Raw genomic sequence first — 23,131 nt, 5'->3', positions numbered from 1 at the left:
TGAGACTACAAACCATAAACTCTCCAGACATGTGGATACAGTGCACACATGTTGTACAGCTCTGGCTTCCAAACAGTTCTGCCAGATTGACATTAGAGAATAAGAAGGCAGCAAGGAGCTGGAAAAATCACTGGGGAGCAACCTGTAGAAGTACATTTTTCATTACTTAAAGACACAGTCTTAAAAGAGACTCATTTAAGTAATGACTTAAATAAGAGTAATTACTTAAAGAATGGATTAACAAGGATCTTGTAAAAGCTTTGGACATCATGTGAATTTTAATTAAATAACACTGAAAGACTTCAGAAGACATCTGGCCCGAGAGGGGGGATGGTGACAAGGTCTGGCAAGGTCAGTGTGTGTATTTGTGCAAGGAAATTTGTCAGTGGCAGGAGCAGAAGGAGTGTCACCCCAGGCTGTTGGTGATAGAGGAGGAAATTATGGGCATGAATATGCTGGAGGAGGCAGCAGGAGAGACACAGGAGAGACTCAGCTGTGAGCAGGGGTGATGGGAAACCTGTGCAATAGCTGGAGGGGTTTGTGGCTGGTCAGAGGAGGAGTATTTGAAGCACTTGGTGTCAATAATGCCCAGATACCAAGATTGCCTGAAAGCAGATGATTAGATACATCCATACCTTGACATTTATGTAATATCACATGGATATTTACACCATGTTTGCCATGAAATAAAACAGGATTTGAACCTTGTTGTCACTTCAGTGCTTTATATGGGACCTGTATCACTCCTTTTCTACAAGAGTCAGGAGAAATGTGAGTGACTGTATTATAAGAGCTTTGGCCCATGGTCTCCTTGAAGTTGTTTCATAAAAATAATTAGTATTTCTGTTTTACTTGCAGGTTGGGATGTTTAAGATTCATCCTGAAATTCCAGAATCAGTGTCTGCTGAAACAAAGGCCTTTATTTTGCTCTGTTTTGAACCTGATCCTAGTAAACGTGTTACAGCATCTGATTTGCTCAGAGATTCTTTCCTGAAGCAAGTGAACAAGGGCAAGAAAAGCAAAATTGCATTCAAGCCTTCAGGTAAAGAATTATCAGCCAAATCCAAGTCAACATCATCATTAAGTGTTATTTAAAATATTGGAATCATTAAGAACTTTGTTTTGCAAAGGACATTTATAGTGCCAGGAAACAGCAGGAACTCAGCTATTAAAAATGTCCGTGATTTTTTATTATACATATTTAAATTTAATAATTCCCAGAAAATGAAGTGCCTTGCTTATTTTGTATTTTGCTTGCTGAAACCTCCCAAGGTCATTTTTCCTCTCCTCAGAAATAAATGCCTCATTTGTAGTAAATTAAAATTAGAAGAGTGACATTTGACAAAGACTTTCCAAAGCACTTCTGCATTTTAGATTTGCAATTGTATACACTTCAGAGGTCTGAGTTTCATAGAGTTTGACACCTGAAAATGTGGGTCTATTAGGTGTTTGGGTCAGCATTTCAAACTTGATACATAACATTGAAATTTGGCATAAAGGTGCTAAAGTAGCTGTCTAATGGGTTGTTTTGTTTTATCTGCATAGCATGATTCTTCTTCTCTCCCCCCCCCAAAATGTTAGCCACTTGCTCAGTGATAAGATAAGGGACTTTAATATAGACTTGCCAAATATATTAAGAAACTGCCTGTTTCAAAACAGGGAAAGCCATTGGTCTGGCTGCTTCTTTCACCTGTCTGCACACCCATGCACTCCCAATACAAATTGAAGTTCTTCCTATTTTTCAGCCCTTTCTCTTGGGACAGCAGCTCTCAATTTTCTGTCCTACTGAGATGCCTTGCACCAGGTTTCATGAGGTGACATACAGTGTTTCATTTCTGTGACTGTTTAACCTCAGCCATCTGAATATCACTCATGTGCCATGGAGTATGTCAGAGCTTTCTGAACAACTTTAAACTTCTAGCTCTCATCCTTCCCTCACCTCCAAGAATTTGTAGTGACAAGCATCAAAAACTTTTGTCATTTTTCAGCTCCATGGCTATGTTCACCTTCTGTTGAGAGAACTGCTTTACCTTCCCTGCCATACAGCTGCAAACTGGCAATCAGGATTACAGTAAACTCTCAACATCTGGTTGGTTTGGTCTCATCATTGGTTTGGTTTTTTGTTTTCTTTTATTTTAAATTTTTTCTCATTTTTAAGATGAATTGGAAAGGGAGAAGAGACTTCCTTCAAGCCAGTGCTGAGAGGGAGGGTCCTTGCTAAGGGCAGGGGCACCTGTGAGTGAGGCAGATATCTCAGGTATGGAGAGGGCAATTTGGTGCCCATTAAAGGTGAGGAGGACATGTAGCAGAGTAGTCTCTGCTTAGATAGACATGCCTGTGGTGGAGCAGCAGATGAACTTCTTGGTTCAATTCAGGCTCTTCAAACTGCTGATGTCCATTTGAGCCACTTTGTGCAGCCAGCACCAAGCGGGATTGTGTATATGTGTGAGAGAGGATAACAAAATAGCATTTCCTGTGAGTATCTGTGCTGTCTTTGGGTTTAGCAATTAACTTGTTAAAACCTTTTATTGCTTGTTCATGCAATGATTTTGAATTGCGTTACTGCTTTTTATCAACAATGTTACTTCTCCCTCAGCCATTTTGCAAAATGAGGTCTTGAAGTCAGTGAAGATGATGACAGCTCTTGAAAGCATGTTGCCCTTTTTGGCCTAGTTCTGTCACCCATTTTACCATGTCTGTTCCTAGATTATACTCGGAACACATCCCTGCCCCTGCCCATCCATGGGGAGCAGGCTGGCAGTAGCAGCAGTGAGCACGGCTCTGTTTCACCAGACTCTGATGTACAGCATGAGGTGTTTTTCGAAAGGCCAAAGAGATCCATTTCAGAGATTCAGACAAAGCATCCCATTTCTCATTTACTAAGGTAAAGTATTTGCTTCTCACTTGACATCCTTGAGGGATTCTGTGGGTGTAATTCATATTTTATTTTACCTGATGGCAATTTTTTCACATAATCGTTAGGTAAGCACGTATGTTAATCGGGAAGTTGCATACACAGATTACCAGTTAATGTAAACATTGTCTATATTTAATAATAGATTCCTCTAATAATTCCTCTCCTTTAAGGTTTCCATGTACTTTTACACTTTTCTTCCTCCAGTGAGTAAATGTCAGTGGTCTTATTGATTGAGTTGATATGGATTTAGGAGTTAAGTGAGGATTTGACCCTTCCATGTACTCATGACAAAATGGGAAGCAGAAATGCAGCTCTGCTTCTCGTAAAGTGCAAAGTAATACTTTCAAATGAGTATGTTACAGTATGGGTCCAGAAAAAAATGAGTGGTTTCAGCTTTCCTCCCCAAAGCTGACACTAATGCCAGCTTAGCAGGGGGAAATCAGCCATGTGGGTTTTGAGTCAGAAGAGGATCTGAGCCATCATCTGTCTCAAAAATAGCATTTACCAGTCTGATCAATCTGCTGCTGTAGTTTGAACGGAGTTTTTAACCCCAGAAGTGTCCTTGCTCCCTTGTGGCAGCCCTGGTGCCTTGCTAATGCTGAGTTTCTCTTGTGCCTGTGCTGGGTGGCTGCCACAGCGTCCCTGACGAGGGCTCGGCCTCGGAGGACAGGGGTGCCTCACCCTCGGTGGAGGACAAGGATTCCGGGCTGTTCCTGCTGCGCAAGGACAGCGAGCGCCGAGCCATCCTCTACAAAATCCTTAAGGAGGAGCAGGACAAAGTTGCTTCCAATTTGCAGGAGTGTATTGCACAGGTAATTTCACTTCAGCTCACCTTTTCCCATCTCAAAGAGAAAATAATGAGCCAAGACATATTCCTTTTCTTAAATAAATAGATGAAGGTGTTTGGATATATTGAATATATGAAGGTGTTTGGATTGTTCCTTCTGAGTATCTTTAATCTCTGAGACATGTAACTGTGTGAGATGTTTGCTATTGTGTGAATGTGTAGCAAACACCATCTTTTAGCTGCTTGGGTTTATATGAGGGAGAGGTTTGGGCATTTGATGTGGGATTGTGGAGGGCTGAGGTTGGTGGGTTGGGTGGTTTTGATGTTGTCTTTTCTTTAGGCTTTTAAGGAGCTAAACTATCACATAGTAATAGGTATATTCTGCTTTAAAGGTAGAGACCTGATTAACAATTTTTAAGAAAACGTTTGTTAACTAGGTGCCAGGATCACAGTATGTGAATCTTAAGAAAGCTAAGGTAAATTTTCTGAAGGGGGGAAGGTGGGGTGGGAAGGTTTAGTTACTGTGAAGAGGAGCAAGAAAAAAAAATCATAGAATGGTTAATGCACACCCAGACATTGCCACACACCTGTAACAGCCTTTCCTTCTTAATGTCTTAATTAATGAGAAAAGGAGACTCAGGGGTGACCTTATCACCCTCTTCAACTTCCTGAAGGGTGGCTGTGGTGAGCTGGGGGTCGGTCTCTTTCTCCGGGCAACAACAGACAGAACAAGAGGACACAGTCTCAAGCTGCCCCAAGGGAGATGCAGGCTAGAATTAAGGAGGAAGTTTTTCACAGAAAGAGTGGTCAAATACTGGAATCATCTACCCAGGGAGGTGGTGGAGTCACCATCACATGTGTTTAAGGGAAGACTGGATGTGGCACTTGGTGCCATGATCTAGTTGAAGTGTTAGAACATGGGTTGGACTCGATGATCTCAAAGGTCTCTTCCAACCTAAAATTCTGTGATTCTGTCTGCTTGTGATGAGCCTCTCTGGTGAATGTGACTTTTGCTCATACCCTTGTCAGTGATTTTTGGGCAATCTCCAGCACACTTGTTCGTGACACTGTCCCATCATTTATTCTTACTAAAGCTCTGTTTTTTCACCTGGACTGCACTCCCATAAAGGGGACCATGCTGACTCTCAGTGTGGTGTCCCCAGCCAGCTGTTGACATTGTGGTTCAGCTGTCAAGCCCTGCTGCTCCATGTCAGCTCTGCACAGCCCAGGGTTCGCTGCTCCCTGTGCTCCCTTCCACAGCAAATGCACCACAGGGGCTCCTGTATGGCTCTACAGAGCACAAACTCAGGCTGGGGAAACAACTGGAATACATTTCTGCTCTGAGCTTAAACTGCAAAACAGCTGATAGCCTTACAAACAATTAAAATTCAGAGTCAGAAATAATCAGGGCTCCCAGCATTTTCAGCAATGAAGGATTATTTAGTAGCAGCAAGTCCTGGTTCACTCTCCAGCTGTTTTGTAGCACTGCTGTAATCATCTATCTTCCATAATTTATGTACTAGCCCCTCTACCTTTTAATTACAGAGGTTGTTCTTACAGACATTTGGATGGCTTTAACTGTGGGGGTTATGGAGTGAAAATCATAAAATAAACACTGGTGAATCACTGTGTCATTTTAGACCTTTTTTTGACTTGGGATAAATGCATATATAAGCATACCTTTTTTCCTAAGGAAATCAAATATCTGCATGATTAGAGAGAAATCTGGAGATTGAGAAAGGATAGTATCTAAAAAAATTGGGTGTCTTAGTGACTCATTTTGCTTTTTTTATGGAGGAGAGCTGCCCTCTGCAGTACATTGCAGGAATGTGTGGATATCGTTTGGAACCTCTTCCCTTTGTGACAGCCACAGTAGCAGTAGATTTACAGGGGTTTTTTAAAAACAGAAAATACTTTTTTTTTTTTTTTAAGGAAAGATAAAAACTAGAGACTTTGCAGAAACAAAACTTCTGTGATTCCGTTCATCAATGTGAAATATACAGAAGAACTATGTAACCCTTAGAATATTAATGCTACTAAAGAGATGTTTAATGACTCTGGGATTCATTTGATATACATTCATTGTCTTTTCTCCAGAGCTCTGAAGAACTGCAACTTTCAGTGGACCACATCAAGCAGATTATTGGGATTTTAAGGGACTTCATACACTCTCCTGAGCAGAGAGTGATGGCTTCTACAATATCCAAGTTGAAAATGGATTTGGACTTTGACAGCACTTCCATCAATCAGATTCATCTGGTGCTGTTTGGATTCCAGGATGCAGTGAGTTCCTTTCCTGGTGTAGGGGCAGAGGAATGCTTTAGGTTGGAAGAGATCTTAAAGATCATCTATTTCCACCCCCCCTTGCATAGGCAGAGGCACCTTCCACTACATCAGGTTACTCCTGAACAAAGCTCATGCCAGGGGTTTGCAGCTTCCCCACCATTCCTCTCCCTCCTTGCACTGTAGAAGAATTTGAATATCACAGTCTGGTTTGAAATGGTTTGAAAGCTGTAGCCTAAAACTGTCAAATCTGTTGTTTAGATTTTGAAAGGTGGGAGGTTTTTAGTGCTGCGTGCAGTTTTTACCTTATAAAGCTTATTATGTCTATTGGAAAATAAGATTCTCTTTCCTAAGGTGTGAGCAAATGGTGTTTGCTGCTGCTTTTTCAGGTGAACAAAGTGTTAAGAAATCACTTAATAAGGCCCCATTGGATGTTTGCAATGGATAACATCATCCGCCGTGCAGTCCAAGCAGCAGTCACTATTCTTATTCCAGGTAAAGCAGCTGAAAATAATCCTTTTTTTTAAAAAAAAAAAAAAAGGTGCTCTGCATATCAAAGAGCTGTAGCAAATGGAACAATTCAGATGTTTACTCTTTCAGCATGCCATTAACTGCACCACATGTTCCACTCATCAAAAGACATGGGGTCAGAGTGATGCAGAGAAAGAAGTGTTGATCTGGAGGATTAATGCTGTACTTGCAGTACAAAAGCACATAATGGGGAAATAACCAGTGGTTCTGCACCCCCAGTGTGGTCCAAACATGACCAAAAAAAGGCAAATTAAATTCAGTCCAAGCTGGAGATTTGCTAGTAAGAAAGAAATTATTCTGTATACATTAATGGCATCCAGCATGGTTAACACTGCACAGGTCTGCTTATGTGTTCTGAAAAATTATTAATGAGCTATGGAGCAGATGTTTGGAAGCGAGTGCATCAGTATGAGGAAGAGGATGATTCTGGCCCATAGATGGATGATAGGAAAAACCACCAGGAAGATAAATGTCTAAGTACTGTCTAGGAATGAGTTAAGTTGGAAATATTTAAGTAGTTTTGTAACTGTTTAAAATGCTGAGCACCCCTTCCAGTATAGGAATGTTCTGAGACACTTAGTAACAGTGAGCCCTTTCAGTCCAAAGTTGCCATGGCTTTTAAAGCCAAATTGGCCACATTTTTTAGGACTTTGTACAAGGAAAATCACAGCTGTTCTTCGGTAATAAGGGTGGCCACCTGCAGCAAGTTCTGAGAAGTGGGGCTAGAAATTCTCCCTGGAGAAGAGAAATGCTTCCTCTTTGGCCCAGGACGTTAGGGAAAATCACTATTTTTTTTCTCCTACTATTTAGGAAAAATGCAAGCTTTCAGGTTTCTCCTAACATATTTTACTGACAGTCTTATTACTCATCTCATGATATTTGTCCCCACTACAACTATGACGTACAGTTCTACCTTTGTTGGTGCATTGCTCATTCTAGAACCAATGCCAGAGAACCTGTGCTCCGGCTCACACAAGGCTTCACCATCCCCCTGCTCAGTGTTGCAATAAAGCACATTATGCAAAGTCTTCCCCACCCACAGTAGTGAAGAACAAACTGCACAGCCTCTGAAGACACAATTACCAAAAGAATCTTGTTCTTCCCCTCATTCCTTTTACCAGAGCTTCACACTCACTTTGAGCCAGCATCAGAAACCGAAGGTGGGGACAAGGACACTGATGAAGTGGAGCAGAATTTCCAACCCTCTGAACAGAACGGGGCTGAGGACGCTGCCATCACATCGGGTGTCAGCAGCCTCAGTTCTGAGGTGTCACACAAAGCTCAGCAGCAGCTCAGGCAGGAGCTGGGCAGACTTAAACACGACACTTTAAGGTAAATCTCCTGTAAAGACTCTGGGTGTATGTTCAGGCTGTCTTTGAAAAGCTACACTGATGGGTACATGCTTACCCATAGTACTGCTCACCTATTGCCTTGTAATAAGGCCTTCCAGGAACACAGGTGGATTTGGAATACCTGGCAGTACAGTATGGCAGCTGAACATAATTCAGTACAACTTTTGTTTCTGTGTAGTTAATCTATTAATTGCAGAATGTCACATTGGATTTCTACAGGGAAGTAATTAGGTTTGTGTAACTGTGCCAGTTTCCTTCCTACTCCTTGGATGCCCCCTGACTGGTGTCAGTGCCTCAAAGCTGTTCCTGCAAGGAAAGGCCACAGCAGCTCTGTCCTGGCTTACGGGACAGGCTGGCCACTATTTAGCACCAGCAGAGCTCAGCAGAGCCCTGCTCTGTTTCTCGTGAGTTACATGTGTAGGGTGCTGCCAGCCTGTTAACAGCTGAAGTTCCCATTCTTCTTTATGCATGTGATGTAAATCTGTGATCAGAAAGTCCCTGGTAAAACATCAGTGTTACATTGTTCAGTTGTAAATTAAAGTATAAAGGCAGCAACTCTGCCCTGGGAGGCTGCAAAACAGTAGGAACAGAATTTATGATCTATTTACTAAATTCTGCAGGTGAAAGCCTTCAAGTGGCACCCCTGAGTCTCAGACATCCAAAATGAAATCTCTAAGCCATTAAGAGATGTTACTTACGACATTACCCTTCACAAATGCCTCTGTCCTGTGGTACTCATTAAAAATTATATTTTTTTCAGTTAGATTTATACTCAGTGTGGTTGTGTTTGATCTTTCTTATATTTTACAAGGCTTATGGAAAATCTCATTCAGAAGGAGAAAGAGTATCAGGCCCTCTTACGACAATCTTTGGAGCAGAAGACTCAGGAATTACAATTGCTTCAATTAAAACTTAAACCCAAAGGTATGAGGAGACACTGCAGTTACACAAAAACATATGAGATCATGTGTTTGTTGAAAGGATGCAAAATCATACAGCTTCAGCTTACCTGGAAACAACCACTTTTGCCCTAGTTTTGAGGTGTATTAACCTTTGTTTTCTGTTAAAAGATTCCCAGCGGTCTGCAGCAACTTTTAGAGAGAATGCAGACCCTGAGCTCATGAAGTGGCTGAAACAACAAGGAGCAGACTTGGATACCATTAAGAGGGTAAAAATAAATTGCATTTAAAAAAAACCCCATAATTTTAGTCATAATTAGCAGTTTGGTTTCAAAGAAGGAATATTTATTTATGAATAAATTTGCCTTTTAGTTTGCTGAAGAAGATTACACACTAAGTGCTGTCCTTGATGATATCACCAAAGATGACTTGTGGTATCTTCAGCTGCGGTAAGGAAATACTTTTTAGTTCATTGTTAAGAGCTTAATTAACGTATTTTGTTAAAAACATTTTAAAGGTTGGTTACTTAAATAGGTCAGCGACAGTTCAGGGGCAACTGCCATCAGTTTCCTCTCAGATTTCCTGATAAAAGTTTTCAGAAGTGACACAACTACACCAAGGATGCTTTGAGCCATCTGCTTTGGCATTTATCCAGGTTGGGACCTTTTTTTGCACTCTTCACAATGAAATAGTATGAAAATATTCATATGTAATCATATGAAAAACAGGCAAAAACAATTTATGTTTTCTACCCATTGATTCAGGTCCTTTTCTCATCATTCTGTTAACCCCTGGCTGACCTGGAAGTTTTAGCTATAACCATAACAGTGTAGTTTGTTATGTACTGTCATAACCAGTCTATCCTTGGGATTTCTCTGTTTTACTTCTTGCTCATTTTAAGGCAATGGAGATGAGGGAGCTCTCCCTAACTGATCTCCATTTCCCTTCCTGCAGGGGGGGTGTTCGCTGCAGAATCTGGAGTGCAATCCTGAACCACCGACAAGCATCCAGCAGGACCTCAGTGCAGGTCAATGCTTTGGAAGAACACAGAAAGGGAATAAGCAAATGAAATACATTCCCAGCACTTAACCTGTTAGATGTATATATTTATATGTACAGTGGCTTGCAAGTTTTGCACAGTTATGTAGCTTGTTTGACCATCAGTGTAATGCACAGTGAACAGTAACAGCTTTTAAGTCAGTGTCAATGCATGTGAGTTATTTATGACAAGACTAAAGCACACGATGCCTGTCGATGTAATACAAAACATTAGCAGAGAAAAAACCCACCTGAATTGGCTTCAGCACTGTGAAAACTGTGAACTTAAAATGTGTTACTTCTGCTGGCTGATGGTTTGAGCAGGGAGGGGATATGCTAGAGCATGTCACCTCATTGTAGATGGATTTATACAGCTTTTTGTATTAAAGCTACTCTGACTGAACTACTGAGAAAAGCCTGTGTTTTCAATTAGTGACTTTTCTGCAGCAAAACCAGAGCACATAAATTGTATTTTTGGTGGGGTTTCTGGGAAAGAGTTCATGAAACAACACAGACCATTAGATAAAGGTTGGTAAAGTTTAATTTTTATTTTTCTTTTTACACTGTACTTAACACATACAGCAATCCAAAGAAAGTCAGTAAAGCAAATATATAGCACTTTAAATAAACCACTTTCGACTTAGCTGCTTCTGAAACATTCAGCATGGTTAAGAAATTCCATACTCAAATGGATTTCCTTACACATTTCCTCTTTTGAAGGAGCTCTTAAATAAGCTTAAGAGTTGTTTATATAGTTCCTGTAAATGCATTCACTTATTCACAAGAATAAGTTACACCAATAAAAAGGCCTTTAGCTGACAGACTTGTACTTTATCCACTGGTTTGGGCCACGCACTTCAAAGGGCGGCTCATTGAAGTAGATGTGGTGACCCAGTTCTTCCAGGGGAGGCTCTGGGTCAGTGGTAGCAAACTGAGCAGCTTCCTCGATCTCCTTCCTTACTGCCACATCGATTTCCTAAACCAGAAATGCATGCTTATTAGAAGACAGCTCAGAAAAAGCATCATGATTTTGAATGTAAATGCTATGCTAAAATATCAGTCAGAATTAGTTAACAATGACTAGAAATATAAAATCAAAAACCTTTTAAAACTCCTTCCCTACCAAACTGCATCATTTTGGGTAGTACTGGTACCTTAGTGACCAAGGAACATGACCCCACTGAGCCTAGAGGGCTCCTCAGGGTTAGAGAGCTCCTCACTCCTTCACTAGGATTCTTCACATTTGGTCATTTCCCTTTCCAAGACTCATCCCCTTCTGGAGAGTCAAGAAAGCCCAGGTAATTCTGATTTCTATCTGTTAGCAAATTACACCCCCCAGCCTTACTTAGCACCCAAAAGCAAAAGGCCTTTCCAGCAGAAGACAACTTCAGGAGCTGGTCTGCAACAAAACTTCACCTTCACTTACAAAAGTGATGTTAAAGCAAACCTTAAGTAACTTTAAAGAAAAGCATGGCATGCTGCCCAGTGATGTGCTTTCTGGAGATCATCAGTGTGTGACTGCTCAAGAGCTTCCTTACATAGCAACTAAAACCATACCTTTAGTTCTTCAACACTAGCAAGGTTGTTGTTGACCATTCTGTCCTTCAGCAAAGTAATGGGATCACTTTTGCTCCTCACTTCTTGAATTTCTTCTCTAGTACGATAGCTAGGAACAAGACAGGCAAAGACGTGAACCCTGGGGCACAGTGAGGTCTGGACACAACTCACTTCTAGAAGAAGAGTCCAAAGAGTTGGCAGGGATGCAGTGACAACACAGAGCATTGATCACCCAAAGGATGGCACAGAGCCAGAGGCCTCTGGAGAGAGATTTGTAAAAACCAACTGAGCAGAAGTAGCTCCAGACTCAAGGGAAAGGGGAACAAACCCAGCCTGAGACAGTTATCCTGAAGGGCCATATTTCCTCCTAACCCTTCCCTGCTATGGAGGGGGCTGCATGACATCCACATGCTTCCAAGTCACTGCAAGTTTCCAGTGAAGAGCTGGGATACACCTCAAATTCATGCAGACACATGCAGCTTGATCAGTTGCCTAAATCTCTCTAGCACCTGGATGTTTGTACTTTTAAGATGTGTTCTACTTGTCTGGGGAGTCCAAACTGTTCTTGTAATTTTACCTTACAGGACTTTAATCTTTTTAAAACCCCAGAAAAGCATGATGCTAATTAATCAAACCTTCACTAGGACACACTGTAAGCAGAATTCATTAATAGAGAGCACAGAAGTTTAACTGACTTTGTGCTTGTTCTAAACCCACATCTTTTAATTCTGCATTAAAACAAGTGTGTGACATGGCTACAGATTAGCAGCTGAGCAGGGAGATGAGTGAGCAGGCTGCTCATAGCAGTTTCACTGTAACCTTTAAATGCATCTGACATCTGATTGAAACACTGAATTTCACAGTTTAATCTCTTAGAATCTGACCATCAGTACTTATTTTCAGTGAAAAGAAAGAAGGAAGAATGTGACAGTACCTTATTCCAGGGTCACTCATACTGTGGCCATGGTAACGATACGTCTGTAACTCCATCACAAGAGGACCCTTGAAATGAACAGAAATACGGAGTGCTGCCACCATGAGTGACCAACTTGTTACAGCAGCAACTGTTTGCTTGAGCTGAATTGCACTAGTGATCAATTATTTTTATTCAATAGGTTTTTCTCAGTTTAATTTACATAATATTAGCACTTATAGTTTCACACAGTAAAATGAAACCTAATTCTTTTTAAATGAAAGCATGTGCTGATATTGTAAGCATTTATTTTCATGTTCTCATGAGCAGCTTTACAATTTCTTTCCTTCCACCATTACTCAGAGTATTTCCAATTACCTCACAGAACCTTCATTACTTCAAGTATTGAAAATCTTCAAAACCAGTGTTACTGTACTTGGGTGACAGACACTAACATTGACTCACAAAACCTTTATTTCACTTTCCATTTCTTGTAAATATAGAATGACTATCACCTTCCTTGATGCTTCCCCTAACTAAACACAGAGATCACAACTGCCTGACAGTCATAACACCTTTCACAACAGAAAGTAACTGTGGTAGAAATGGGAAAAACTGACAGTATAAATAATAAGTGTTTGGTTAATACCAATTGAGGAACTACTTATGCAGCAATAGCTTGCAAGAATTCCACCCATGGAGAAGGAATGCCAATTACAGACTTACTTTTCCAGATCTGCAGTACTCAGCTGCAAACTTTATTGCTTCTCGGACACAGAGCACATCCATGCCATCCACCTGGTAATGAGAAAAGACATGGTAAGGCAAAAAAAATCCCAGCCTCCAAACTTCAAATCTCATAATTCTACAAGTGGAACAGAATTCATCTTCAAGTAAATATATGTAGAAATAAACTAAATACCTATGTATGTGTTGTGTAGGTATGTGCACACACATTCCCCCTCAAAAAAAAAGCTGTACTCACCCTGAGACCTGGAATGAAGTATCCTCTTTTGTAGTAGTCAGTGCTGGCTGCAGCTCTTTCAACTGATGTTCCCATTCCATACCGATTGTTCTCACAGACAAAAATACAAGGCAACTTCCATAAGGCAGCCATGTTGTAGGTTTCAAATATCTGGCCCTGAAAGAAAATTAAGTTACATCTCATCAGGGAGCTCAGCCTTCAACATTAGGCTCTACTGAAAATCCTTCAGTTGCAGAGGTCTAGAAATTGTAATACTTAAAGTGATCTGAAACCAGCCATTTGCTACAGGTCAGAAGGAATAAAAGAGAAGCTACACTATATAAGGTAATTTTCATCTCAACCAGTAGTTGACAGAAGTTCATTTTTAAGCCTGAATCAGTATCTGTGTTAGGGTACCACAAAACCTTCCACTTTAACTTAACTCAGGTATTTCAGCAACAGTCATAAAAAATACTTGACAATTTATTTACCTGGCAGGATGCTGCTACAGCAAAGTTAAGTTTGACTGCAGTCAGCCTTGATTGCTCTGAGTCAAATTCAGGGAAAACCATGAACTGAGATCTCCACCTGTGCTTTGAAAGTGTGAAACCATCAGTGGTACACACAAATCACCAACTGCTTATCTGGCTTATTGTCTCAGCTGATAACATGAAGAGTCTGGCTGGAATATCAATAGTAACTGGCTCTGCCAGAATGCTCTGTCCTCTTCTCAGTCTTCAGAAACATGATTTACACATCTCTCTCTCCCTATCCAGCAGCACTGTCATCTTCACTGCCATCCTTCAGAGCTCTCCTTACAGCACAGACAGTTCAGGGTGCCACACTTAGGTGAGCTGTGCACAACTGGAAAGAGGGTAAAGAGTAACTGGAAACCTCTCCTCTCAAGATTTGTGTGCCATTCACATAATTAACCATTAGCCTCATTCACACTCTGTGCTCCAGAACAGAAGGAGCCAAAAACCTTTCCCTCCACTACAGCTACAAGGGCCAAACTCAAAACAGGGGTGGGGAAGGACAGATGTTTACACAGGTCCAAACTATGATAAAAGACTGCAGGCACATGGAACATTCCTGATGTATAAAGAGCACCTAGCAATTAACTTCTAAACTGTTCACCTGAATCACCCCTCTGAGGACTACACAGTTGTTGGAACACATCCCTGCTCAAACACCTAAGACAACTCAAATAAGAGGTGGCCATGTCCAAAATCTGCAACATGCCTGGCCACCTCCAGGGAGTTCATCAACACTGCCTGGGTTGCAGGTACACAGGGAGGGCAAAGTGTGCTCTTCCACCCCTTGGAGTAAAGGCAGAGCTCAGAGCACAGAAGGAAAAGGGATTCCCCCAGCCACACTGCTTTACCTGATTGGCGGCACCATCCCCATACAAGGTCACGCAGATTTCATTTTTAGCAAAGTATTTACAGGCCAGAGCAATCCCAGCTCCAAGAGGAACCTGCCACAGAGTACAGGACAAAACATTTTAGAACAACATTAAAAGGAGTTGAATATAGGCAGCCTGAGATCTTGAAGGAGACATTTAGGCTGTTAGAAACCTGCTCAACAAACAAGCTGTTACCAATCAGCTTCCCTTTGTTACAAATGTTATTGCAGCCAAAATATAAACATGAAAGGTATTCTCAATTTGAATTATTTTTCTACAGTTTACAAAATGGTGAGAACACCAGAATAAGACATACCAGCCTCAGAGTAATGGTATCTGCATACAAGGTCACAAAGCACAAAAACTGAGAGGAAACACTGAGAGGCAACAGGAAACAAGTTAATTGAGCTTGTGCTTTAAAACAGAAGTAATGTATGTACCTGAGCACCAACAATACCATTGCCACCATAGAAGTTTTTGGTATACATATGCATTGAACCTCCTTTTCCCTTTGCACATCCTCCTTTTCGACCTGAAACGTGAATAACAAGCAACTTCTGTTTTGGAGGAAAAATAATACACAAATAGAAACATGTAATTCAGTTCCTAAAGGTAGTAACACTAAGGCCATGATCTGTGTGGAGTTAGGACATGAGGGCCTCTCTCATACAAGTTTACAGTTAAACATCTCAGAAAACAAATAAGGAGGGAAAAGAGAGAACAATAACAAAAGCGTAACTGTGGTAATATGGACGAGATTAAGAAATTTCAAAACCAAACAAAAGTTTCAGTGTCCTACTATACAAAAGCACTTTCAGATAAATATGAGGTTTTTTTTTATAGACAACAAGGTCCCATATCTTAATCTGCAAGAAGTATATAATTACTTTCAGCTTCTGCCAGAAAAGTAAGAATAATGTTCCAAATTACTTGCAATAATTTAGACTTGTCTTCCCTTTGACAATAACCTCATGTAAAAATTACCAATAGGACACTAAAAAAAACCCCAACTGCTACCAGCTCCCCATTCCACCCCAACATAAACATTAGTCAACCAGCCCAGCTTAATTCAAGGTGTAGTTTGAAGATAACAAGTGATCCATTAAGCCTTACAACAAACCCTATTTAAATGAGCCCATCTAAGAACACAGAATTTCTCATCAGCCCATTCCATATCCTACTCTTTTCTGTCTTGTTACTATTCATAGAAGATTGTATTTTATTTCTAATATGCACAGCTTGTCTGGTTGGTTTTCTTACATTAGCCTGTGTGTTTATTTTAGAAATGCGTCTCTTTCTGAAATTTGTACTTCTCTTTCTTACTTTGTAGTGGATCATTTTTATTGCTGATATTTCTCATACCTTTCCTATGTTTATGGATTGGTTAATTGGCTTTGTGGGAGCTGTTACAGATTTTGCCAGCTAGGACCAAAGAAAAAAAAGTCTAATTTTAAGAAAAATAGTTTTACGAATAAGTAAAAGTAGGCTGTATAATTTACTTTTATCAAGCTCCCTCCACTTTTTGTACACTCCCTTCTTGTATTTAATAATTCCTTATTAACCAATGTTACTTTTTGCTACATTTTCTACTTTTCTTAGAACACAAACTCATTTCTCATGTAATTGTCAATTCTCCTGAAAAGTCCTTTTCTATAGCTTGTTTCCTCTAGGATCTTATCTACTGGTTTTATTTTGGGTGACTCTGCTTCCTTCTCCTTCAAAGATTTTTTAATTCTGTCATTGTAACTCATGCTGTCTTTTAGTTTGGCATTTGTAGTCAAGATCCTTCTTTGCAAGAATGGCTCTAGCAGCAGCTCTAAGAACTTTCCCCAAGTGTCATTTTCTGGAATAACTGTCTCTTTACCACAGGCATTCCTTCCCAATTGAAAGAGCCCCAATAAAGTCAAGTATAATGTTAAAGCCCACTACATTATGACTCATATTTGTATCTCCACAGCCATAGTTGGCTTCAGTCATGACAATCTTCCCATTTATTTTCTGACTTACCAGTACCCAGTGACACTTGGCCAATCAGTCACCACTGGATTCTGGGTTTTTGTGCACATTACAGATGTGCATTCTTAGCATAAACAATTGTTAGTTTGCAAAATCATACCACCTGTCTAACTCCCAAACAGGCTTTCCTATACTAACATTTCAAGCATGAAGATTCTCAGATCAAGTCTTTATTATACCAGTGATGCATAAAGGCCTTCAACCTCCTTGGATCTGTTCACAGACCTCACATGAGTTCATCAGGCTGATCCTCTCTTCCCTGCTCCATCCTCAATCCTAGTGTGGACAGCCATCTCTCCTTTCTGCAAAATCTCTGTCTCGATTATCACTTAATATTCTTGTTACAGTCAAATTCTCCCAAATCAGTTTATCATTACAGGCAAAGTTTACCAGTCTTCCTAAGACTTCATCAGCATAATTCTGAAAATCCAGGTCTTTCTCCTAGGAAGGATAATGCCCTGTCCCACTGAGAGCAGATGCCTATCATGAGCAAGTTCAAACCTGCTGCAGCACAATGAATACAGCATATGGTATCCAGAAAAATCTTATGAATTTGTTTTTTAGAAGTACCAGTACTTCAATATTCCTGATTAGCTAATTTTCACAGTAAAAATCAGTGATTCATAGAACTGAAACAATTGATCCATTCTGCTATGTCACTAAACTGCTTCTGAAGGCCCAGTATACTTTGTGCACTGACATCACTTTGAATTTGAGAGAAGCATTCTGGCACAAGCACAGCAGATGTGACCTCACTGTGCAGAGCACAAACCTGTGAGCTCAGCGAGGATCTCCCGGACAGGCACCCCCCGGGTGTAGGTGAAGCCGTGGGCTCTGTACGCCGTTATCACATGGTCTGTGGGCTTTATGGCAGCCTCAATCCCCACACAGCAGGCCTCCTGTTACACACAACAGACAAGGTTAGCAAGGAAGAAAAACACAGCTGCCACAGTCAGCACTGTGGCATACTGCTGATCCCACACACACCAAATAGTGGCCGGTCACAGGAAGAGCACAGATACAGGAGACCGACTTAAATCCCAAGGGTTGGTAACAGGCCTGGAGCTACAACAGCCTTGGGCTCTACATTCCCATCTGACTGACTAGCAAAGGCAAACGGGAGAAGAACCAGAATCTGCAAATATCTGAAGAATTTCTTCCCCCAATGAAGTATCTCAACAATCACAATTCAAATATATCAGGGGATAATGGACAGACAGCAAAGTTTCAGTAAGTCCATGAAGGACTAGCAGAGGGGAGGAGATTTGGTCAATGGATGTTCAGGGGGTTAGGCCTTTGTTTGGGTAGCATGCTGGTGTAAGTCATTGGAGGCTGATGATGGTGATTAGTAGGCTGTATAATGTAATGTCATTTCACAGGTGTTTGCATGAGGAGAGGACGGTTAAGGGGAGGAGTATTGCAGTTGGGGGGATAATTTTTAGCATTGTAGGAGGTTGAAGTTGTGAAGGTGGTCAGAGCCATGGGTTCGGGTGAAGGCTACTAGTAGGGCCAGCTGTGTGCCTGCTTTGCAGATGGAGAATGTTAGCATGAGGATAGGTTCTCCGGGCTGCTGCTTTTTAGTGGGCACATGATCCATGAGATACAGAAACAAAAGCCATCAATGAAACTTGAGGGGAAAAATGCAGGCCTTCAAATGTGCTCATTCCTCACATTCAGCTGATCTTCAGCTGCACTGTGCCCTTCCCTGTCTTTGTGTCTCTCCTCCTCCCTCCTCTCGTCCCTCTCCTTCTCTCACAATGCACATAGATAAACCACTTCTACATTCTCCACTCTGTTAAAATCCCTACATTAAATAAGCTAAGACAATGAAAAACCTCCTGGCCCAGAGCTCTTACCTGACCATCATATAAGTGGCAGAAGCCACGAATGATCTTCTGCTTGTAGAGCTGGTCAGACTTGAGCTCCATGCGGCGGATGGTCTGCATGGTCTTGTAGTACTGCAGCCCCTCGTCCCGCGTCATCACCGCCGTGGTGGCCGGCCCTGTCTCCAGCTGGTGCAGGTCACACTGCTGCAGTCAAACAAGTCATCATTCCCTCAAAACCATTCATCCTACTTAGGAATATTACTTCATTTTTTCATGATCTGCCATTTTCAAATTCAGAGTGTAATAGGTCAGGACAACTGTGCACTGTTTCAAAATTCAGGGAAATAAAACCCTTATTTTTAATAAAGACAGATTTCTACTCAGAAAATAAAGCCTCATTATTCCTAGAAGCAGAAGATGAACTCAAGTCCTCCAGAAATATGGCAAAAAGCACATTTCCATGGTTGTTGCACACTAAATACTAGGTAAGAGCTACAGAGGCTTAGTGAAAAGATAAGAAAGATCAAGAATTTCCTCTGTTAAACAGTTTGTAAGATCTGGCCCTAAGACTGGCCCTCACCTCTGCTACCTTTATGATAAATAAACAGTAAGTTCAGTGGAAGAGACTAAACAAATTACTCTGTCAGTGCAGATTAAATGGCCAAAATACTTTTATATAGGTTAAAGGCAGCTTCTATCAAATCAAAACTCACTCCAGAGCAAATCCACTGACACCTAGATGAACTGGATATAACACCTGGGCACACTACTCAAGACAACTCTGCTTCAAAGTTCACAGAACAACAGAAACTCTGGAGTCTTGTTATCAACACAAGATCAAATATTAAACCTTGTATCTACTCAAAAAAGAATTTTCATATAAACATATATTCCTTCCCTTCCACCTGAAACAATTTTCATACTTCACAGCACAGCCAAACAGGGAGAGGGTGGAAAACAACACAAATTATTTCTTTCAGATTTTCCTTCATCAACTCCTGAATGAAACACCAGCCCAGAAGCTACTGCCAATAGAAACATCACTTTTTCCTAAGACCCAGCCACAGTGGAAAGCTGACAGAATATAACACAAGTTTTCTGAGCAGCACCAAGTCAAACATTGAAAGGATGCCATATTTTTTCCTCAAAAAGCCACACAGACTTCAACCAGCTGCATCTTTGGGACAGACTGCAAACACCTAATTGTTTGAAAAGCATTAAGGAAACAACAGAACAGAACAGAAAAGGTTCTTTAGTTTCTTTCTAACACTGCTCTCACAGCTGCATTGTAACATAACAGCTGTAAAAAATCACAACTTCACATTCTTAAGAAACAAGTAACACTACCACACACTGCCAACACAATGCTTCCAGCTGCACTTAGTAATCAGGTCAGCTAGTGAGGGGTTTGGTTCTGGAAATTCAAACCACATTTTCTAACTGAAAGAGATCTGGGGACCAGCCCATCAGGTTAAGATCTCTAACAAATGCTTACAAAGAATGCCAGTACTAAGTGTTCTTCTTCACCTTAATCTCAAACTTAGCTTCACTTGCGAAGTCTCCGTAGTTACGTGATGCCACCATCACTCGAGAGGCCTTAAAAGAAAGACAAAACCAAAGCATCAGCAAAGTTTAAATGTAATTATCAAGTAAAAGTATGTGACTTTGCAAGTAATTTCTAAGAGTATTCTTTTCAAGTAATTTCTAAGAGTACTCCCAAACTGAGATAATTTATAAATAAGACACAGCAGTAGTATATACCATAAGACCTGGGAACTTTTATTCTGTATGCCAAAGTCCTTTAAAAGCCATTATTTAAAATTAGGATTAGAAAAAGAGAATTTAAACTGGTAATACTCTTGATTAAAATAAACTGGTAATACTCTTGATTAAAATAAACCCAGTAAGTTTCAAAACTTTTGACAATGAAGAGCACCAAAACCATAAAAATAATTGTTTATCCCTTCAGATGCCAGGCTGACAATATAAGGAGAGACAGCCAATGCAGACTTTGATTGCTGACTCTCTGTGCTGACTGGAATTTTGACTAGATAGAACAAGAAAAACCCAATCCAAAACCAACCAAACAAAAGGAATCCAGCAGATATCTGAAATATAAACTGCTCTCAGTTTTTATTTTTAATAGGAAGAGAAACTGGAGGATTCAAAGCCATAACAATGGAGAGAGAGAGAATCATTTTAGTACCAGCATGGCCACTACTCTAAAAATTACGTGGAAACACAGAAGGTTCCTGAGGATACAAGAAATACAGAACAGAAAGGGTGACATGGTAGGGGAGAGATGGGAAAGATGTTTAAAAATACACTACTGCTCCCTTTTAAAGAAGGAACACTGGGTATTGACCAGTGAGTGGTGGTGATTTTAGATTACTTTAGCAAGTTTCACTGCAGCATCAGACAGGATGGGCCCGTGTCCATGCATGCTCTGTGGCCACAGCATAAGGAACACTACATCTTTAGTGGCAAGACTGGGCTGCTAAATAAGTTACAGAAAAACTTCAGCAGCTCCTTCAGCCAGGGAATCCACACACATTTAGCTGAAGGCAGATTCCACCAAAATTTTGAGAATGTTCAGGTCACCATCTCCAAAAAAGTTCTGACTGACACGTGTGAAGCTTGGGAGAAAATTCTCAACCCATGGTGGTTACCTCCTCTGTTGCATACTGATCAGATTTATCAGTAACACTGCCCCCATTCACTCTGCCCTGATATCAGATTAAATATTTAGGAGTTTTAATTTAAACCCAGTTTCTACACTATTTACCACAATACATCAGTATTATCAGTGAAGAAAAGCTATTTTACTTCTAGAGCTGGAGTAAATCCACAGTTTGGATTCACAGTATCTCAGAATGGGCAGGGTTGGGAAGGATCTCTTTAGCCCACCTGGTTAAACTCCCTGCCCTGAAGAGGACATAAAAGCACACTGAGGAGTCTGGACAAAAGCCCTGATTTGTGGGCAGTACACCTATCAAAGGTACACCTAGACCAGACTGACTGAGGCCTTACCTCACTAACAGCTCCCTAGGTTAGCAGCATTTGGAAGGAAAAAAAAAATGAAGAAGAGTAAATAGCTGTATCAAATAATGAGGGGAGAAGAAGTCAGCAAATTATTATCCAGCCAGAACAGAACACTGCAAATGATAATTTCTATACATGGAAATCCATCTGTACACTCTGGAGAATGCTCAAAGCATATATGAGGTACTGCTTTATGGATTAAGTCTACCTCTATTTATTTGGTAATTTATGCCTTCACTACAGAGGCATAGGAACAATTAAAGACAAATATTTACATATTTGGTAAGCAGTTATTGAAATATCTGAACCAGGTTTACTTTGGCATTCCAGGAGAACACAGCATGTCCAGAGCAGGCCAAATACCTGTAGTAAGGGACAAATTTTAGGCACCCATATTTGCAGAATTTCATCTAGAGATTCTATTTGTGAAGTAGGAAATACTCCAAGATATGCAGCCCAAAGACAGATAACGAGAGCTTCCAGTGAATTTTCTGCCCTGTGTTTTTGTGATGGATCCAGTGATCCACAAGCAGCGAATGCCTGGGTGAGAGAGCTGCCTCAGAACAGGGAAGCAGCAATATATTTGCTCTCCATGGCAAAAAGGCACCTGATTTCCAGTTACCTAAAAACACCTTTTAACTCTGGCCTTGCCAACAAGCTTTTTTCAGCAGGGTTAATTTTTCCTCATGGCTACAGTCATTACAGTGGAATAAGCAGCATGAAGTGGTAAAAGCACGATTTTTCACACAACAAAGATAAAATACAACAAGTGACTCACACTAATAACAAAAAAAACCAAACTTTGAAACAAAATTCATGCAGAAGTTGAAAGGGGCTGTTGGCTGAGCAAAGGGAGGTCAAGCAGTTCAGTCACACTCGGGCCGAGCAGGCCCCTCAGAGGGACCTGACCTGTGCTGTCCAAGAGTGTAGGAACAAGATCGATCAAAGCCCTGCGCCATTAAGGGCTTAAAAAGCGAGCTCCTACACGCGACGACCATTTTACTGTCACTTGGGATCGTCAGGCAGAGACAGGGAATGAAAAACCCAGGGTTTTTTTATTTATTTAATTTTTCATCAGTGTTTCTCCTTTGCCGCCGGAGCCACGCTCCCGGGCAGCCCCCGCCGTCTCTCCCAGGCTGTTCCTGGAGCTGCCCCCGCGCGCCCCTCCTACCCCGCACCACTCCCGAACGGGCCGGCACCGGCCGCGCTCAGCGGCCGCACTCACCGTCCTCCCGGCGGCCGCCGGGCCCTGCAGCAATCGGGAGAGCGCGGCCAGCAGCATCTTGCGCATGGAGCGGGAAGGGAGAGAGGGCAGCGCCTGCCGCGGGGCCCGTCCGCGGCTCTCCTTCAGCCGCCGCCGCCTCGGCCGCGACCGCCGCCTGTCCTGCGTCCCCGCGCCCTGCGCATGCGCGGGTCTGCGCTGCGGCGGCCCGGGCAACGCCCCCTGCTGGCCGGCGGAGCCGAAATGTCATTAAAGGTCATTAAAGGTCAGCGGTGAGGGACGGCTCGGATTGCCCCTCAGAACCACGCGGGGCGGGCAGCAAGCACGGACCCCTGCGTTAGGAAGAATTTTGGATCTTCGGAGGAATTTCTTCTCAGAA

The 23,131-nt window shown here is 41.5% G+C and overlaps 2 protein-coding genes across 3 annotated transcripts in view; one reads left to right on the top strand and one right to left on the bottom strand.

Moving 5' to 3' along the window:
* Positions 1-10,194, top strand: part of MAP3K15 (mitogen-activated protein kinase kinase kinase 15) — an 81,017-nt gene extending 70,823 nt beyond the window's left edge. For both annotated transcript variants that reach the window (XM_058825317.1, XM_058825316.1), the window contains 10 exons: positions 859-1,042; positions 2,707-2,884; positions 3,555-3,729; positions 5,802-5,987; positions 6,377-6,482; positions 7,640-7,850; positions 8,682-8,794; positions 8,941-9,038; positions 9,142-9,218; positions 9,724-10,194. In XM_058825317.1, the coding sequence (XP_058681300.1) occupies positions 859-1,042; positions 2,707-2,884; positions 3,555-3,729; positions 5,802-5,987; positions 6,377-6,482; positions 7,640-7,850; positions 8,682-8,794; positions 8,941-9,038; positions 9,142-9,218; positions 9,724-9,838 (1,443 nt within the window). In that variant the 3' untranslated portion in view covers positions 9,839-10,194. The remainder of the gene's footprint in view (positions 1-858; positions 1,043-2,706; positions 2,885-3,554; positions 3,730-5,801; positions 5,988-6,376; positions 6,483-7,639; positions 7,851-8,681; positions 8,795-8,940; positions 9,039-9,141; positions 9,219-9,723) is intronic.
* A 136-nt stretch (positions 10,195-10,330) lies between these two features.
* PDHA1 (pyruvate dehydrogenase E1 subunit alpha 1) lies at positions 10,331-22,929 on the bottom strand. Its single transcript, XM_058824854.1, has 11 exons — positions 22,756-22,929; positions 20,016-20,084; positions 18,519-18,692; positions 17,435-17,561; positions 15,087-15,178; positions 14,626-14,718; positions 13,263-13,418; positions 13,004-13,075; positions 12,299-12,366; positions 11,365-11,473; positions 10,331-10,783 (listed from the first exon to the last, which is right to left on the bottom strand). Exons 1-11 carry the CDS (start codon positions 22,819-22,821, stop codon positions 10,619-10,621), a joined length of 1,191 nt encoding a protein of 396 aa, XP_058680837.1. The 5' UTR covers positions 22,822-22,929; the 3' UTR covers positions 10,331-10,618.
* Between the last annotated feature and the right edge of the window lie 202 nt (positions 22,930-23,131).

The sequence above is a fragment of the Ammospiza caudacuta genome, chromosome 2 (genome assembly GCF_027887145.1).
Source record: "Ammospiza caudacuta isolate bAmmCau1 chromosome 2, bAmmCau1.pri, whole genome shotgun sequence".
In the NCBI taxonomy this organism is placed as follows: Eukaryota; Metazoa; Chordata; class Aves; order Passeriformes; family Passerellidae; genus Ammospiza; species Ammospiza caudacuta.
The sequence above is the reverse complement of the archived record's forward strand: the minus strand, read 5'-3'. Positions and strand labels throughout refer to the sequence as shown.

What these genes read in the sequence shown, in the direction of transcription:
- PDHA1 (XM_058824854.1), bottom strand. Translation starts at nt 22,821, where the DNA reads ATGCGCAAGATGCTGCTGGCCGCGCTCTCCCGATTGCTGCAGGGCCCG. An exon ending in CGGCGGCCGCCGGGAGGACG is followed by an intron (nt 20,085 to 22,755) that starts GTGAGTGCGGCC and finishes CTTTCTTTTAAG; the next exon opens with GCCTCTCGAGTGATGGTGGC. An exon ending in ACTTCATTCCAGGTCTCAGG is followed by an intron (nt 13,076 to 13,262) that starts GTGAGTACAGCT and finishes TCTCATTACCAG; the next exon opens with GTGGATGGCATGGATGTGCT.